Source organism: Artibeus jamaicensis, unplaced genomic scaffold, assembly GCF_021234435.1.
Source record: "Artibeus jamaicensis isolate MK-2021 breed Jamaican fruit bat unplaced genomic scaffold, CSHL_Jam_final contig_525, whole genome shotgun sequence".
Taxonomy (NCBI): Eukaryota; Metazoa; Chordata; class Mammalia; order Chiroptera; family Phyllostomidae; genus Artibeus; species Artibeus jamaicensis.
The window spans coordinates 3433319-3450110 of record NW_026521874.1 but is presented as its reverse complement, the minus strand read 5'-3'; the positions used below and the strand labels follow the sequence as shown (position 1 = coordinate 3450110).

The window sequence follows — 16792 nt, the reverse complement described above, 5'->3', positions numbered from 1 at the left end:
ACCCCAGAACACATACACATTTTTTTTAAATGCAAAAAAACATTCTCCTTCATACACAGTAGAGAAATTGGGGGGGGGGGGGGGGAGAAGCGTGTGTTGGAGCAGTCCTGCTGAGTCCCAGGTAAACTTCTGCATGGCCTCCTAAGAAGGGACGTTTGGCTCCCTGGCCTGAGCTGGCCGCACGGAGCAGAGGGGCCGGGCCAGAAAACGCTCACAAAGAAACAGAAAAGCAGGACAGGCCCCCTCTCTCCCCAAAACTCACATGTCTATGGGGGGAGCAAATACTATTTGAAAATTGAATACTATTGGAAACAGGTTAAAAGAACTACAAAACTTCTGCCTATGACAAAAAAGAACCCCTTTCTCCGGCCAGGTTGGTGAGATGCTCTGGGTGGGAGGACAGCTGTGTTGAGTGGGGTGCAATGGTAAATGGGGTGCTGTGCCCCGGGCTAGGAACCAGGTCCAGTACGAGCCTGAGATCAGGAGGAGGGGTTGGGCACTCGCAGCCCACACAGGCCTCAGGCCCGATGGGCCAGGGCAGGACCTGCCGCCGCCTCGTGGTGCAGAGAAAGCTGTGCCGAGCCCAGGTGGAGTGGGCAGACATGCGCAGCGGCTCAGGCCCTCAATCCTCACGCAGGTAGGCCTCCTGCTCCGCCTCAGCCCTGTCGTCGCCCTCCTGTGTTTTCTGACGGAGCTCTTCCGTCTGTGCTTCTGCCAACTTGGTTTCTGCTTTCTGGGAGAGCTGGCGCACCTCCTGCACCTGTGACTTCACCAGCTGAACATGATTCCTGGCAGTTATGGAGGCCTGGTCTGCTCCTGCCAAGAGACGGGACAATACGCTGAGCTTACAAAGCAGGTGGGAGTGGACACAAGGAACAGCCGCCGGTGGGCTCCGCGGCGGTCATCTGCACCCCCGAGAGCCCCACTCCCTGCAGAGCAGACAACTCTGATTCCACATGCAGGTCTGCATTTTACTCCTGTCAAAATCCTAGCATTTATCTCCCGTTACGAGAAACTATCATTATAGTTATTAAATGCAATTCCCACAAGTTTTATAGCTACATAGCTCCTAATATAGATCTTATGAATTTGTTTTTTATGCATTTAAGTTTTTAACTCCACAAATAGTACATTTTTGTGACAAATTAAGACATCAATAATAAAATTGTCAAAATTCTTTTCTCACCTGAACCAGTCTTCAGATATAACTTCTGCTGGAAGTGTAAAAGGCATGTTATCTTTTAAAATGTGCTCCTATACATACAGAATGCTTAGAAAAAGTTACTATAAATATATACAACAGTACAAATGGTGTTTGTTGATTGTATTTTGCAATTTTGTTTAAAAATGTTTTTAAGCTCTATCATTTAAAAAAAAAAAGATTTTAGAGAGGGAGGGGGAGAGACATTGACGTGTGGTTGCCTCTCATGTACCACCCCCCTCAGGGACCTGGCCTGCAACCCAGGCATGTGCCCTGACTGGGAATTGAACCAGCGGCCATCAGGTTCACAGGCTGGTGCCCGGTCCACTGAGCCACACCAGCCAGGGCACGCTCAAAACTTTTGTGAGCCCTTTTGGGCAGTTCCGGGAAGTGTGTTTTCCAGGCAGCGCTCGCTCGCACTCTGTTCCTCCCTCCCAGCTCTGAGCCTGCCCCGAGAGTGGTGGTGGTGGCGTGGTGAGTCCCATGGAGGCACCTCAGTCCCTGACCCACGCACTGCACCTGGGCCCGCTCCCACCCCCAGGGTCACCACCATCACGCTACTCTCATCACTTCTGTTTCGCTCGTCACTCCTGTCCTGTTGTCGCAATCTCTGATTCCTTGAAATTTTTTTTTACTTAAGAAATCTTCTGTGTCCTTTTTAAGATTTGGTGTTTTAACATACCAGTTTCTTACTAAGAGCTGCTACTGGGCTATAATCTCCGTGAGCCAGCTTTGTGGGACTGGTCAGGTAAGTGGGGTTTCCCTCAAAGTACATTTAATTAAAAAAAAACTCTTCTGCTTAAGCCCAGTGGATGGACAGTGACGTTCAAAAAACAGCCTGATGAACAAGTAACTGCATTTTCTGTACCGAGGCACCGAGGTGCGCGGCATGAGGCCCAGCCGACCGGGAGCAAAGGCTCCGGAACCTGAGCTGCCTGCCCGCTGCTCGCTCCCTGCCCCACAGCACCCTGGGGGTTACTTGGCCCCTCTGTCCCTCAGTTTCTTCACCTGTCAAGTGGGAATAATAACAATAACAATAGGTCCTCCTTTAAGGGACCTTTAAGAGTTCAATTAAAAGTGCCTATAAAAGGTTGCCCACAAAGCCTGTACAGACAAATGTTAGTCATTCATAAATTGGGCTTTAAAAAAGAAAATGCTTAAAAACTATTTGAAGACAAATTTTCCAATTGACGGCAGTTTTATCATTTACTGTTTTTCCTTTTCTAGATGGTGACAATCTCACTTCTGCTGGGCTGGTCTGCAGGGCACTAACCTTCCCACTGCACAAGTAGAAGGTTGTTGGCTGTACTGGGAACAAGGACTGTTTCTCACCAAGTTAGAGCCACGGGGGGCAGGGGGGGGGATTAGTCCATCTGACCCAAACCCCTCAGTTTTACAGCTGAAAGCACAACGGCGCCTCCACAGTGAAGACTAACCTACCGGTGTGGTACGCGGCTTCTGCTGCCATCTCGGAAAGACTAACCGCGGTCATCCAAGTGGTCTCCAGCCTCAAGTACTCTTGCTGTTTTGAAGTCATCTGTAAGTTAAACAACGCGCGCCAGAAAACGGAGAGGGTGAGCACGAGTACACAGACTTGAACGTGGAAGACCTGGAGAACGGTCACTGGCCAGACCCTCAACCCAGACGTTGGGACGCACAGTGAGGCTCACCTCGACCCTGGCTCCGATGATCACCTGCCACACCTCATCCTCCTCCTGGGAGTTCATCTTCCCGAGTAAGCTTGTGTACTGTCGGTACAGAGAGACCAATGTGTAAACGGCCTACAAACAGAGAAGAAGTCTATGTGAGACAAGCGAGGCGTACCAGGTGGGGGCAGTAAGACGGACACCTCCGCAGATGAAGCCCCGCAACAGCGGACTGCCCTCGGTCCTGCAGCCTCGCGGTCCGTACAGTCCATATAGCCCTGCTGTATGAGGTCGAGCATTAGCCCAGGATCGCAGCTCTACTTGTCAATTTTTGTGATTTTAAAAGCTTGTTAGTAACTCAGAGAAAAAACACAATGCAGAGGGGAACCCAGAAAGCTGAGAAAAAAGCTGCTGGAAAATACATGTAAAATAAAGATTTTTAAACAGCTTTGTCACCCACGTACTCTCTATGAGCTCAGGCCCGTGGTTTTCAAGCCGCCCTCACAGAGCAGCCCCCGGCACTGCTGCTGGTGGTAGACTTTGGGCCGTTTTACCCCCAGCTGAACCAGATCAGCCAGCGTGCTTCCCGCCTTACAAACTGGGCTACTACAGTTACAGATTTTTCTTTTAAAAACCAGAGATTTAGATCAGGGTGAGAGTGGGAATTTTAGGCTTTGTGGCCCTATAGTTTGTTGCAACTATTAACTCACAAAAGCAGGCATTGGACCGGACAGGGCTGTGAGCTGGTTCGCTCACTGCCGGTGTAGACCGGGACTGGACAGGACACTCACCTTAGTGTACTCAGTGATGGCTTCGATCAGCGCGTAGGTGGTCTGCGAGAGGAAGGTGGAGGTGCTGTCTGTCACCAGAGACACCGCTCTCCTCATCAGTGCCTCGTTACTGAGGGAATGGGGTTCCGCTTTCTGAAAAAGACACACACACATTTTCACTGAGCTCCCAAAGCTGGAGTGGAGGAGGGCGTCATGGCCGCCAGTGAAAACGTAACTCACACACTGCACTGCACTTCTTTGTATCAGCTGTTGCTTGTAAAGCTTCAGTTTGGCTGCTTAAGACAATTAATAGAAATAATTCCAGAGTATGCTTTCAACCTGCCTTTATTCTTTAGTCTCTACTCCAAAAAGCAAACTATTTTTTTATATCGAAGGCTAGTAATTATGCACAACAAATTTCATGAAGTTACGATTCATTCATTACCACAGGGCTAGAGGCTTGGGATATAAAGACAGAAAACTATACTCTCGCCCTCGAAGATTTCAGACAGGCTGGAACTCACAGACAACGTGAAGGTTAATAATGCACTTAAACACCACGGGAGCCACGGCAGCAGTCTGCACGGGCAGCAGTCGGGCCGCACAGGCAAGTGATCGCTCCTGTACTGAATGAGAACAGCTGAGAAGAGGCTTCAGCGTGGAGAATTAAACTGAGCAGAAGTAAATGGGAGGGTGGGGGAGGGCAACTCTGCATAGAATGAACAGCACAGTCTCAGTGGGAAGCTCTGCACTCTGACCTCAGCTATTGTGTTTAAAGAAAGTCATTGTAACTAACTGACTCTGCCTTCACTTCCTCAGCAGAGCATTCATTGTACTAGAACTAACAAAGAAACCAGTCCCTCTATCATCTATTGTCTTGTTCTTGCTGCAGTAGTCAAGAAATATCTTTAATACATGAACAAATCAAGAATTTACCGTATTTCTATTTCGTTCAATCCGATAATGAAGTACTCTTTTTCTGCACTGTGCAGAGGGGCTACACAGGGAGGAATGACATTCTCTGTGCTTCCGAGAAGCTGACTTTGACATTCTGATAAGTGAGGTCTTCACAGTGCCCTGCATCTCACGAGCATTTTCACCTGTTCCTCACAACAGCCCAGGGGCCATCACTTCTTTTAACAGGTGAGGAAAGGAAGCGCAGAGCAGCTGTGTGGCTTCCCCGAAAAGCCTGCCGTCTACACCTCTCGCTCCGAGGCTTCCGTCCTGCTCTGCAGACTCCCTCAGAGAGTGCCACATGCACTGTCGTCACACACCAGAACATGCAACACAGAGTAGGGAGACAGTCCGACAGGCCGGGGACCAGGCAAGGAGTTGGGCCTGAGGAAAGACAGCCTAGATGAGAAGGGCAGGCCTCTGGGCTGGCAGGCCCGACGATGAGCGAGTACCTGCATTCAGGGCGTGTTTGGGAGCCGCGCGTGCTGAGACTGGTGGCATAAGGAGGTGAGGGTGGAGTGCAGGGACAGTGACATGCACTTGAGTTCTGCATGCAGTGGTGACCACTGCGGTTCTGAGGAACAGAACTGTCTACAGGAGCACAGGCTCTTGTCACGTGGCCCGGAAATGGGGCTTACTAACAGTACTCGAACTGAGAGAGGACAACCCCAAGAAGTCCTAGTTGGGGCTCAAAATGGCCTGCTGTTCAAGCAAGGCTTTAGGGTTAAAAGACTCATCGGTGTGCAGCAGTGAGGGTTGAAGGGACGCACAGACAGGTGAGGGCTTGCTCAGAAGACACCGAAAATACTCGCAATAAATGCAATTAACCTTGTGATACACATACAAGGGGGACCCACCCCCCAAAGCTGGAACTTATGAACAATTGTGTATTTTAACATGTTTAAACTTCAGTTGCCTTCAAAGTACTCTCCATTTTATGCAATACTCCTGTTGAGACCATTTTTTCCATTGCTTCTGCCTTTTTTGTTTCACCTCTTCCAAACCATTTACCTCTGAGGACTTTTTTCATCTGGCGTAAGTCACTGGGAACAAGATAGGGTGAGTACAGAGGGCAGGGCATGGGGGTCATAATGTTTTTGGTTAAAAACTGCCGAACACTCAACACGGTGTGGGTGGGTGTGCTCACAATCACCCGTCATGAAACAGGCAGATGTGCTGAAGGAGAGTCTTCAAAAAAACAAAAAGCCAAACAACAAACACCTCACTGAGGCCAAAAGCAGCCTCTCACAACACCACCATCTGGTGCGCTGATGCAGATGGGTCCCTAGGACACTCACCCAGCGCGGGAAGCCTGCGCTGCAAGGGACCCGCCCTCTGGAGCATTCCAGGGCCTTTGCGGGGGGGCCCCTTCCGTAAGTATCAGGAATGTTTTGCTGAAATGGGTTTGCTGATTTCCTGTTTGGTTCTCCCTTCCAAATAAAGCAGGCACCACTCTCACACCAGCTGTCCACGCGACAATCCCACTCACATGTCTACTAGAGACCTTGGACCATCATTTCCAAAACTGAACTCCTGACTCTTCCTCCCCAAGCCTATTCCTTTCTATCCCAATAAATGTCAGCTCCATTTTTTGCTTAGGCCTTTTAAAATCAATGGAATTGACTTCCACCAAGATGAAGGCATAGGTGGATATGCCATGCCTTCTCACACAACCAAGTTTAGAGACAACTAAATATTAGCAACAGAAAACAGAGCCAGAGCACAGAAAATTGAACTTTTCGGAAGTCTGTTAACAACAAATTCTTCAGCCTGACCGGTAAGGGGCGAAACCAGCAGCTGCTGGAGCGGGGTTGCACAGGAAAACTCGGTCAGACGGACACAGGCGCACGGAATCCAGGCACAGGGTTGGACCTAGTGAGAGACCGACCAAACGACCTCGGGGAAACAGCGAGGGAGCAGGGCTGCGGGTTGACTGTGGCTGCGCATTTGTGCACGGATAGACAAGCCAGGGAGTGGGTGATTGGACTGGGACCCAGTGGGTCCCCGCAGCAAGTAGCAGGGAGGGCGCCGCCATTTCCCTGCTCTGACCCCACCTCCACATACAGCGTCATAACCCAGCTACTCTGAGTGGCGTGGCCTTGGTGAACCACCTAAGGCGCTGCTCCTCACCCAGCCTCGAGAAACTGCAGAGGGGGCCGCCATTTCCCCGCTCTGACCACGCCCCCACATACCGCCTCACAACCCAGTCACCCGGCAGTCCAAGGCTCTGCTACTCACACTTAAAGGGCCAGAACAGACCAAAAATGGCTCAAGAAGATCTCAAAGCCCCAGAGCCTATAAATCTAAGCGATGAAGAAATAGCAAAACTCTCAGACGCACAGTTTAAAACACTGGTGTGATCAGGATCCTCACAGAACTGGTTGATTATACCCACAAATTAGACAAACATATGAAGGCAAAACTAATTGAAATGAATGCAATTGCACAGGAAACCAATAGCGATGTAAAGGAAACTGGGACTCAAATCAATGGAGTGGACCAGAAGAAAGCAAATAATGGCCAAACAGAAAAGAGTGAAGCAAGAATTCAAAAAAATGAGGAGAGTCTTAGGAACCTCCAGGACATCTTTAAACGCTCCAACATCCAAATTTTAGGGGTACCAGAAGGGGGAAAGGCACAGCCACCAGTGGAAAACTTATTTGAACAAATAATAAAGGAGAATTTCCCCAATCTGGCAAAGGAAATAGACTTCCAGGAAATCCAGGAAGCTCAGAGAATCCCAAAGAAGATGGACCCAAGAAGGAACACACCAAGGCACATCATCATTACATTAGCCAAGATTAAAATGAAGGAGAGAATCCTAGAAGCAGCAAGAGCTAAGGGGACAGTCACCTACAAAGGCGTTCCCATCAGACTGTCAGCAGATTTCTCAAAAGAGACCTTACAGGCAAGAAGGGGCTGGAAAGAGGTATTCCAAGTCATGAAATCCAAAGACCTACAACCAAGAGTGCTCTATCCAGCAAAACTTTCATTTAGAATGGAAGGACAGATAAAGTGCTTCTCAGATAAGATCAAATTCAAGGAGTTCATCATCACCAAGCCCTTATTATATGAAATGTTAAAGGGACTTATCTAAGAAAAAGAAGTTAAAGAAACATGAACAGTGAAAGGACAACAAACTCACAGTTATTAACAACCACACCTAAAACAAAAGCAAACTAAAAGGACAGCTAGATCAGGAGTGGAAACACAGAAATGAAGATCTCAAGGAGGGTTAGCAACAGGGGAGTGGGAGGAGGAGAAGGGGGGAGAAGGTACAGAAAATAAGTAGCATAGACAGTAGATAGAAAATAGATGGGGGGCCAAGAATAGTATGGGAAATATAGAATCTAAAGAACTTGAAACACATGGTCATAAACTAAAGGGGGGGAATGGTGGGGATGGGGGTAGGGTGGAGGGGAATGAAGGGGGGGAACAGAACAACTGTAACAGCATAATCAATAAAAAAAATTAAAAAAAAATAAATTCCAGGTAAAAAAAAAATAAGTGTCACTTAAGAAAATAAAATAAAAATAGTGGAGTTCCAGTCATGATAAAGTAAAAATAATAAAATAAAAAATAAAAATAAAATCAATGGAATCTAGGTTCTACACTAACTCATCAGCAGTCCCAGCTGACCACAGGTGGCCCGCTTCTCCCCACCTCCACTGCTGCCCACCCAGACCTAGAGCACTATCATCTCATGCCTGGACTCCGCTTGGTCTTCCCAGCTCCACACACACCTTCAAAAAGCTGAATCAGTAAATGACTTGGTACTATATACGGCAAACCCTACAGCCTCCACCAAAAAACTATTAGAACTAATAAATGAATCTAGTCTAGTTGCAGAATACAGAACCAACATACAGAAATTGGTGCATTTCTATACACCAATAATAAATGATCAGAAGGAGAAATTAAGAAAAAATCCATTTACAATTGCATAAGAAGTAGAAGATACCTAGGAATAAATTTAACAAAGAAATGAAAGATCTGTACTCTGAAAACTGTGTGACACTGAAGAAAGAAACTGAACAAAACACTGTTAAGTACAAGGATGTATCCTGCTCATGGACTAGAAGGATTAACATTGTTAAATGTCCTTACTACTTAGGGTGATACACAGATTCGATGAAGCACCTCCTAAAATATCAATGGTGTTCCTCTCAGAATTAAAACTAGTCCTTAAATTTATATGGAACCATGAAAGTCCCCCAAACCACATAAATCCTGAGAAAGAACAAAGTAGGAGGTACCATTCTTTCTGATACCAAACTACACTACAAACTGACAATAATCACACAGTACAGTACTGGCAAAAAATAAATAAAAAATCAAAACAGTGGACTAGAAAACAGAGACCAGAAATAAATCCTCACTTATATGGCCAATTAATCTACAAAAAAGGTGGCAAGCATATAAATGTAGTAAAGACAATCTCCTCAGTTAAGTAGTGTTGGCAAAACTGGGCAGATACATGCAAAAAAATGAAAATGGACCACTGTCTTATACAATATACAAAAAGAAGTACATTTATTATAGAAGGTTCTACACATTTACCGTATTTAAACTCAAAATGGATTAAAGACTTAAATGTCAGGCCTGAAACCATTAAACTCTTACAAGAAAACACTGGCAGTAAACTCCGACATCACCCTTAGCAATCTTTTCAGATACATTGCCTTGAGCAAAGGAAATAGAAGAAAAAAAATAAACAAATGGGACTATATCAAACTGTAAAGTTTTTGCACAGCAAAGGAAGCCATCGACAAAATGAACAATCTACTGAATGGGAGGAGATATCTGCAAATGATACATCCAGTAAGGGATTAATGTCCAAAACATATAAGAAATTCATACAATTTAACCCCCCCAAATTTTCCAACTTAAAAGTATCAGGGCCCCCCCCCCGTGGGCAGCCCAGTCGGTTGGAGCATCTTCCCCACTCATGGAGGTTGTCTGTTTGACCCCGTCAGAGCGCCTGCAAGAATCACCCAAAGAACGCACCGGGAACAACATTCGATGTTTCCCTTTCTCAAGTCAATAAAGTAAAAAGTTAAAAACAAATTAATAACAATTGAAAGGTAGAAATGTCAGAGGACCTGAACATCTTCCCCACACACAGGTGGCAGCACAGAGTGAAGGTGCTCAGCACCGCTATAGCCACAGGTGCACACCGACACCGCAGGGGTGGGCGCCTCAACCTGTGGTGCCCAGGAAGGAGAGGGAAGGGAACCTCTGAGCTCTGCTGGTGGGACTGTAAATTAGTGGAGCCACAATGGAAAACAGTAGGGAGGTTCCTCAAAAAATTAAAAATAGAGCTGCTAAATACGTAGAGCCCTGTAGAGCCCTCTATAATACACGAGCTTCTTCCAACCGTACACAACAGTCTCAGACACAGTCGACGAATACACAGACTGCTGTCCTATGAAAATATATACCTTTTACTTTGAAATAAATAAAAAATACAAAGTTACATCAGCGCATAATAATCTCGTATCAAAATTCTCTGCGGCCTCCTTTTCAGAAATCTAACACTTTACAGTGTTAGATTTACACTTTACGCTGCAATCTGCTGCCTGTCCCCAGGGGTGCGCCTTCTTGGGGACACTGACACCACGGAGGCGCCCTCTCAGGTCCTTCTTATCCCTCTCTGCCCAACCCACGCTGGGTCCTGGCGCCCCCGGCGGGTGTCAAACAGAACAGCTCCTCCCAGGACTTCAGGGTCAGCAGTGTTTGCCCCGCAGCACCTCTCACCTGGCCTCTCTTACGCCTCTCACCTGGCCTCTCTTACCTGCCGACTCTCCCCTCCTTCTCTCCGGGGTGTCAGCTCTACGACAGCAAGGGCTGTGTTTTGCTCAGTGGACGGTACACAAAAAATGCTCAGTGAATTTTGTTAAATGAAAGACTACTCTGCTGATAGACTCTAGTACACTCTTCTTATTTCTCTCATCCCTCGTTACACAATTTGACATGCTGTTCCTACCCAAAGAGGCCATGAAATGGGCACATTAGTACTCATTTAGCTCTTAGAAGGTGCAGGTGTGGCGGAAGGTATGCCGTGGGGGGGCGGGGGAGGCATTGGGTGAAATCAGGAGCGCTTCCCGATGCTTCGCGCTTTCCAGGTGAGAGCGCTTTCCAGGTGAAACTCGAGGAGGACGCACAGCAGCACTGAGGGAGCAGCGCCGACCGCCGCCATAGCACTCACCTGGGCGATAGGGACTGCACACAGGGCCACCCCAAATCCAACGGCCACGGTTTTGTGCCATGGTCTCACGGAGGCCGAGAAACAGCGCTTCAAGTTAGCCGCGACAGGAACACACCGCCTGTACCTGGACGCAGAAGTAGAATTTAACAAGGCACAACCACCAGTTTGTAAAAGTCCCTTCGACTTAGCCACGGGAGGTCGAAACTCAACGTGGGGCCACGGGGGCGCCTGCAGGGAGGCGCAGGGCCGGCCTCCCAGAGGGCGGGGCTCGGAGGGGAGCGTGGCGCGCTGCAAAGCCCGGGCCTCGTCGCAGGGACACCGCCCCCTAGCTCCAGGGCAGCACCGCTGTCCGGCAAAGCGGGCCCGTAAACTTCTGGAGTTCACTGGGTGCCAGAAGTTTACGAGGTGCACCCCAAGGTTTTTAAACGCCGCAAGCCCAAACAGACCGCAAACGCGGTTTACCTCTGGACCTCTGGCAAGGTGTCTGAGAGTCCCCACTAGGCGCCCGGAGCCCGCAGGTGCCGCTAAGTTCCCGGGCCCTTCTGCCCTCGGGGCGGACTTCATCAACCCGCCGCCTGTCCAGCCTTCGAAGGGCAGCGGGAACTCGCGGGCAGGCCGAGCAGCCCCAGGAAGACACCCGGAGGTCGGAGGGACTGGCTCTCAGCAGGTGGAATAACGGAAGAGCCGTTGGTGAGGAACGGCCCGGGCTCCGGCGAAGGGCGTGGGAGGCCTCCAGGGCCCGGGCCCAGGAGGGGCACACCCTCAGACCGCTGAGAGGGGCGGGGCACCGCGGCCCGCTCGGCGGAAGAAAGAAGCGCGCACCAGCAAGGCCCGCGCCACGACCCCGGCCAGGAGCTTTCTTCGTTGCCTCCCCACTCCCCTCCAGCTCTCCAACACAAGCGCAGCGGTACCTTAAGAAGGACGACACGCTTCGGGACAGCCAACTCCTCAGAGCAGCCATCCCGCGACGCACGGACGCCAGGCGCACACGCCGGAAGTGACGTTTCCTCGTGAGCGGTGGGCGGGGCTTGGCCTCCCCTCCGGAAGGCCGGGCCCCAAGACCACGCCTCTTGCTGAGGAAGCAGGCGGTATTGGACCGGCGGGGAAGGTGGGCGGAGCTGAGGGAAACGGCAGTAACGGCCGCGTTGGGTACCCAACCGCTGGAGCTTTCGCGTGGGGAGGGGCCTGCGGCGTGAAGTGGGCGGAGCCAATAGGCCGGCTTGAGGCCGTTTGGACTCGGCACGCCCCGAGAGACCATCCGGACCTGGGGGCGAGGAGGACTGGGGGCGGGGCGCGGGGAGCTGGAGCTGGAGCAGAGGCGCTGTCACTTCAGCACCAGGAAGTAGGTGGTCCAGCCTGCCAGTAACAGTGCCCCGATGAGCACCGTGTAGCTGAGGAGCACGAAGGCCAGCAGCTCCCGCAGCAGCTGCAGCACGTGGATGGTGGACGAGGATGGCATCGCCCTGCGCCGGAGGCCCGAGGACCTGCGAAGCAGAGGACCGTTCCCTCGTACGTCCCGCCTCCAGCGCACACAGCAGGGCTGCTGAGCCATCCCTGCTCTCGGCACTGTGGAAGCAGGTCCCAGTCTAACCCTAAGCTGGGTTAGGTCCCAGCCCTCTAAAAAGTAACTTTCCTAAGGCTAAGGAAGCCCAAAGTGCTGATTTTTTTCATAACAGCCATCTGGACGCTGTTTGCTTTTTCACTATAGAATTCTTTTAAAGCAGAAATTCCCTTCGTTCTTGGGCTGTGATCTGGATCTGGGCTCAGAGGACACTGCCGGCTGCTGCATTAGTCTTCATCCCCAGCCCTCTCCTCCCCTCCACCTCCTGCATTTTTAATGCTATGAGTGCTGCTAATGGGTAAGTGGAGTCAAGCTTTCTTTTCCCCAGCCCCAGCTGTCTGTGCTTGGGAGGGAAATAGAGATCCACTCGGGGAGGGGGAAGGCAGCAAGCCCTCAGTGCAATTCCCCTGGCCCCAAGGCCTGTCAATAGCAGAGCTTGAGGATCTTTGCTTTGTGGTCCAGCATGCCAACCCTTCTGCCCCGCCGGGATTGCCGGAGTGCCAAGAGGTGGGTCTCTATTTGATCCTGGGCTTATCTCCTTCCCCAATCGTGCTCTTGTTCATCTGCTCCAACCCTGCTGCTCTTCCATAGACGGTAACCATCACAAACCAGCTCTTTACCTTAATAGCTGCCCTGCCCAGGAAATCCCCACAGTGCCAGCCACTAGCTTCCCTCTTCCCCATTTCACTCACTCGGCCAAGTTTCCAAGACTCCTGCTCCACGCAGCTCGGGGCTTCTTCCTGATCCGGCGTCCGAAGGTGGCTCGTGTGCACTCCAGCGATCTGGGCAGAGCTGAGGGATTCTCAGGCAGCAGCTGCACTCATCAACTAGGTGTGGTCTAGAGACCAATCACAATCTCCACGTGGTCCCTGAGCTACCAGGGAGCTGCGCACAGGCGGTCCCAGGGCAGGCGGGGCATTGGCAGCTCTGCCTGCCCTCTCTGCCTGGGTCACCACCCCTGCCCCTGCAGGTTGCCTGCAAAGCTCCTGAGGTAGATGGGCTGAGCAGGTGGTACCCTAGGGGGTATTTCATGCCCCTTCTTGTCTGCCTTCCTACCCACTGTGGATGGGATTCAGTCCAAATCCTTTTCTAACACGTTCAGAGCAACCCCATCCTACTCTCAGACTAGAACCATTATACAAACGGTGTTCACCACGACCGCCCTACTAAGCAAAAGCTGTTGTCTTAAAAAAAAAGACACGAAAACGCGAGGGTGCATGTGTGTAAGGACCAGGAGGGGAGGCCCAAGCGCTCCCCAGCGGCTCCAGTTCACGGACTGAGCAGTTTAGAGACTCGTCACACCACCACCTTCCCAATGTGCCTGCTTCCACTTTCAAGTCCTCCCCAGAAAGAGACAAAAAGAACCAGCCCGGACTACAGCAAATACAGAACAGACCCTTTCCCGGATGCGCTAGTGAAAGAAAACACGAACTATGCCACTGCTTCTTTTGCTTTTGTACTAGTTTGTAGTCAGAGTGTTTTTTTTTCTTGTTTTGTTTTTTGACGTTAAAAAAGTAGCAGGCAGTGTGCACGCCAACCCTTTTATCAACATCATCATCCAGAAGCAAATGGCCCTTTAATTCGATCAGCATCTCTCATTATCAAATCATTGCCTGGCCGCGGCTCGGCCGAAAACCAGAGCAGACCATTACCGAGCTGCTCAGGAAGTCAGTAATTGCTCCCCGAGAGAACTGGTCAACTTAAGGGCTTCTGTGTCCTGCATAGTCACAGGGAAGAAAGTGTAGCTAAGATCATACCCTCATCCCACACCAAAGCAACAGATGAAAAGAGAGGCTTTTAAAACAGGCAGATTCTGCCCTGACTGGTGGTGTTCAGTTGGATGGGAGCTGTCCCACAAAGTCACTGGTTGCATTCCCAGTCAGGGTACACGCCTGGGGCTGCAGGTTCAGGCCCGAGTCAGGGTGCATACAAGAGGCAACTGATCAGTGTTTCTCAACATCGATGTTTCTCTCCCTCTCTTCCCCTCTAAAAAATAAATAAAAGTTAAAAAAAAATAATAAGCCCATGCTCTTCCCCCTCACCTCTCACACCCTTCAAATGGATGTCTCCGGGCAGTTAGGCATTCGAGCCTTTGTGGCCTCTAGTCACCACCCGATTTTGGATATTTCATGGCAGTGGAGGAACAAACTGAGAAACATTATGTGGCTTGGAGTTTGTATGCATTGATTTAGAAATAAGAGGATCTGAGAAATGTTACATTGCCACCCTTTTCTCCGACTTACGACAAAAAGGTGCCCCGCCCCCATTTCCTATAGCTCGTCATCGTGCTGAACCACACAAGTTAATGCATCAGGCTCAAGAGTGTCACTCATGGACTATGTGACATCTGCCTCTCTATCCCTTGGCACCTCTGTCACGGCCCCTGTCCCTGTCTGCGCTCAGCTCACTTTGCTATTTTGAAGTATTTCCTTTTGCACTCAACTCTGCTGAATACAAACACTCCCAGCTCACGACAGGGAGTCTTTCACATACAAGGGAGAACAAGAGACAAATCAGCACCGGTTTCCCCTGAGGGCAGTGCTGGAGCGGACTGGGACTCTCGAAGGGTCTTCCCTTTCCACTTCTCTCCAGAACTCGGTGTGCTGCTTCTAACCGGCCTCCTTTTAACCGTTCCTTACGCTCTGGTCCTCAGTGTAACTCCAGTTCAAATTCCTTTTTCTTTGTTGGCTGAAATTCAAGTCTATAGTAAGACACAGAACAGTGCCTATGTAGACTTCTTTATCTATGCAGACTCCTTTTTTAGGGGACTGCGGGTATAGCAGAACTGTCTACTCAGCAGACAAAAGTCCAGACGTGATGTAAACCATCCACCCTGCCCAGGAGTAAGTGTGCCCATTCACGTAGCCTTTCTCGGTAAGGCCACACTCCCGTGAGACAAAGACGGCTTCAAGTATTGAGTGAGCTGACACAAAGGCGTATAATATACAACTATCCAGCACTTTCTGTTTGCATACAAATGAAGCAATTGATGTTTCTGAGTCTTCGGAGGAATGCATTTTCAGGTGCTGACCTAACTATGCTCCGAGCAGGCGGGTGGAGGGCCACGAGCGAATGCAGTTACATGAGACACAGCCGAGCGTCTGTTCACCTGTTCACGGGCGAGAAACCCCAGCCAAGGAGACCTGACTGGACTTGAATTGAATCCCCTGAGCCAAAAGCACCGCGGGACAATGTGCATTTCACTCTGCCAGGCCGCAGACGCTGACAGCTAGCTGCTGGGGCCGGGAGGTATAAACTAATCTCCCTGGGACAGTGAGGGTCTGAGAACGGAGCCTCTAAGACAGGAGTCATTCTCACTGAGACCATTTCCGAACACTGAAAGCTGAGGCCAATTAAGGACAAACAAATCTTTTAAATATTACCTCTTCTACACCCCCATTCTTATATTAAACAGATTTAAAAAATATATATATAGAAATTTGCTCTGTGTGGCTCAGTTGGTTCTGAGCCCTCCCACTAAGTGAAGGGTCGATCAGGGCACAGGCCTGGGTTGCGGGTTTGGTTCCCAGTTGGGATGTGTTCAAGAGGCAGCTGATTCGTGTTTCTCACCCTCCCTTTCCCCCTCTCTAAATATAAATAAAATCTTTAAAAATATATACAGCATTTCTCTTCCACTTCATAACATGCAATGTGCCTAACACAATTCTACCAATGAAAAAAAGTGAGAAAAAACATGTACGGTTCCTAATTAACCGTGGAAGCCTGGGGAGGATTAACCATGGGAGGGCACTGACTTTGGTCCCCCAGCAGAGGGGGGGACCAGCTAATTTTGCTGGCGACTTGGGCTGTGAAAACGTCAATTTGGCGTTAACTCCTCCAGATGCTGGGCTGACACACCCACAGCGCACCCGTCTCCCCCAAGGCCCAGCAGTCCCTGCGGAAAGAGCGGCCTCCGTGGATGCAGGAACTCCAAATTCATCCACTAGCTGTGTCTGAGGCGGCCAAGGTCACCGGACAAGAAACTGAAACGGAATTGGGTGTTTTCAACTAAAGCAAACACCAGGGGCTGAGTGTGAGCGACCAAGGACAGCGGACAGATTTGGAAGTGATGGAAGTCCCTGTGGTGGTTACTAGGGAGACAGAGCTGCCAGACACTTAAGAAGTAAGGGTGCTGTCACTCACGGCCGTGGGGCGGGTGGTGGTGGGCAGCTGGATGTTGGGCCCATGATGGGCAGGGAAGGGAACGCGAGCTTGGCCGAGGCACCCACCACCACAGTGTCTTGCAGTCAACAGCATGTGCACTAAGCACGTGTCCTTGGATGGTTCCATCCTCAGGAAGCTGCTCCCAAGTATCACCTTCCTCCAAGTAAAAAGCCCCGGGTAAGTGCCACAGACGTAGCCGATCAGACAGATTATAAACCTGGTTTTGGGGAAAGAAGCTCCCCCAAATCTCTCACTTCATAGAATCCAACGAATCAAAAGCCCAAGGAA

General features: G+C 50.0%; 1 protein-coding gene across 1 annotated transcript; it reads right to left on the bottom strand.

Annotated features, from left to right (window-relative positions):
- Positions 1-7: 7 nt before the first annotated feature.
- Positions 8-11795, bottom strand: DIABLO (diablo IAP-binding mitochondrial protein). Its single transcript, XM_037161035.2, has 6 exons — positions 11691-11795; positions 10780-10903; positions 3639-3770; positions 2872-2982; positions 2642-2738; positions 8-816 (listed from the first exon to the last, which is right to left on the bottom strand). Exons 1-6 carry the CDS (start codon positions 11738-11740, stop codon positions 623-625), a joined length of 708 nt encoding a protein of 235 aa, XP_037016930.2. The 5' UTR covers positions 11741-11795; the 3' UTR covers positions 8-622.
- Positions 11796-16792: the final 4997 nt, after the last annotated feature.